We start from the raw sequence: 1637 nt of genomic DNA on the forward strand, positions 1-1637 counted from the left end.
TTACAAAAAATAAGGTATTCAGAGATCTAGATGGTTGTACAAATCACAGATAAGTACTTTCATCTACTCTAATAGATTCTTCAGATTTAAATTTTGTGAAGGGATTTGTCACTTTTTATAGTATTAGTGAATTGTCTGTTGTGGCATGGTTTCTACAGCTGAATGCCCTTCCTAGCATCAACCATTTTACAGAGTGTGCCGAGTGCTTTACACACACACACACACATACATGATGGACTTCATCAAATGCACTCAATATGCTTAGCCTATGGCCAGAGTAGAAGACATTCACCCATGGTTAGGTAATGGTAAAGTTACCTTCTCAAATTGTGCTGACTCATAAGGGCTGGTTTCAGTGGCGTATATATTCTGCACCTGGATGAAATGATAGTCTCTCACAGGATTACTTCCTTTTGCCAGCTGAGTGGACTAGAGCAACGTGAAATGAAGTGTTTTTGCTCAAAAACACAATGTGTTGCCCAGTCCAGGAATCGAAACTGCAATCTTACAATCGCGAGTTTAACACCCTAACAACTAAGCCACGTGCCTCCACTACTCACCCACGGTGGCATGTGCTGGGACTGAACCCAAAACCATGTGGCTGGGAAGCAATCTTCTTAACCACACATCCATGCTTGCATCTGTTATACATTTTTGTTTTTTTTATTTTTGTGCCTAAGAATGATTTTTTGGTGAATTCAGATTTTCCCTGTTTTGCTTCTTTCGTTATAGTCCCGATTCAACCATGATCCTCAAAACTATTCCCTTGAGACTGAGCAGATTTATAGAAGAACAATGCGCATATATGACGATGTAAGTCTTTTAAGTTCTATATTTGAGAGATGAGGAATTATGTACATTATTTACATTATTTACATTTGATGGATATTTGTCCTCAACTTGTTTGTTGTTAGCACAACGTTTCGGCTGGTATACCCTCCAGCCTTCATCAGGTGTCTTGGGGAAATTTCGAACCTGGCTTCTCATTCCTAAGGTATTTTTTTGATGTTGTTATTATTATTATCTTACAGGTCACTGCCTGGAATTGAACTCGGAATCCTGGGGTTAGTAGCCCGTGTTCTTAACCACTACACCGGACTACTAACCCCAAGAGTTTGATTCCAGGCAGTGATCTGAATAATCATCATCATCATCATCATCATCATCATCATCATCGTTTAACGTCCGCTTTCCATGCTAGCAAGGGTTGGACGATTTGACTGAGGCCTGGTGAACCAGATGGCTACACCAGGCTCGAATCTGATTTGGCAGAGTTTCTACAGCTGGATACCCTTCCTAACGTCATGATAATAATAATAGTAATAATAACAACATCGAAAAAATACCTTAGGAATGAGAACCTAGGTTCGAAATTTCCCACATACAATGACTACACACGCACATACAATACACACACATACACACACACATCTGTGTATGTGCATGCATGATGTGTACATGTATGTGTGTGCGTGGACATGAAATTTCAGATTATGCTGTTAAAAAAAAAAAATTTTAGGAAAAAAATGTATGTTTGAAAATTAAAGACACGAAGTAACTCATTTTTCGGGCTGCACTCATTGGCCAAAATGATGGAAGAATCTGGTGGAAAGGAAAATGGTAATTCCTACTGAAGC

At 39.1% G+C, this 1637-nt stretch overlaps 1 protein-coding gene across 1 annotated transcript in view; it reads left to right on the forward strand.

Moving 5' to 3' along the window:
• The window catches only part of LOC106871988 (uncharacterized), a 37140-nt gene that overhangs the window by 1767 nt on the left and 33736 nt on the right, over nucleotides 1-1637 (forward strand). The window contains exon 3 of the mRNA XM_014918783.1: nucleotides 733-813. Coding sequence (XP_014774269.1) covers nucleotides 733-813 — 81 coding nt within the window. The remainder of the gene's footprint in view (nucleotides 1-732; nucleotides 814-1637) is intronic.

Source organism: Octopus bimaculoides, chromosome 18 (assembly GCF_001194135.2).
Source record: "Octopus bimaculoides isolate UCB-OBI-ISO-001 chromosome 18, ASM119413v2, whole genome shotgun sequence".
Lineage (NCBI taxonomy): Eukaryota > Metazoa > Mollusca > Cephalopoda > Octopoda > Octopodidae > Octopus > Octopus bimaculoides.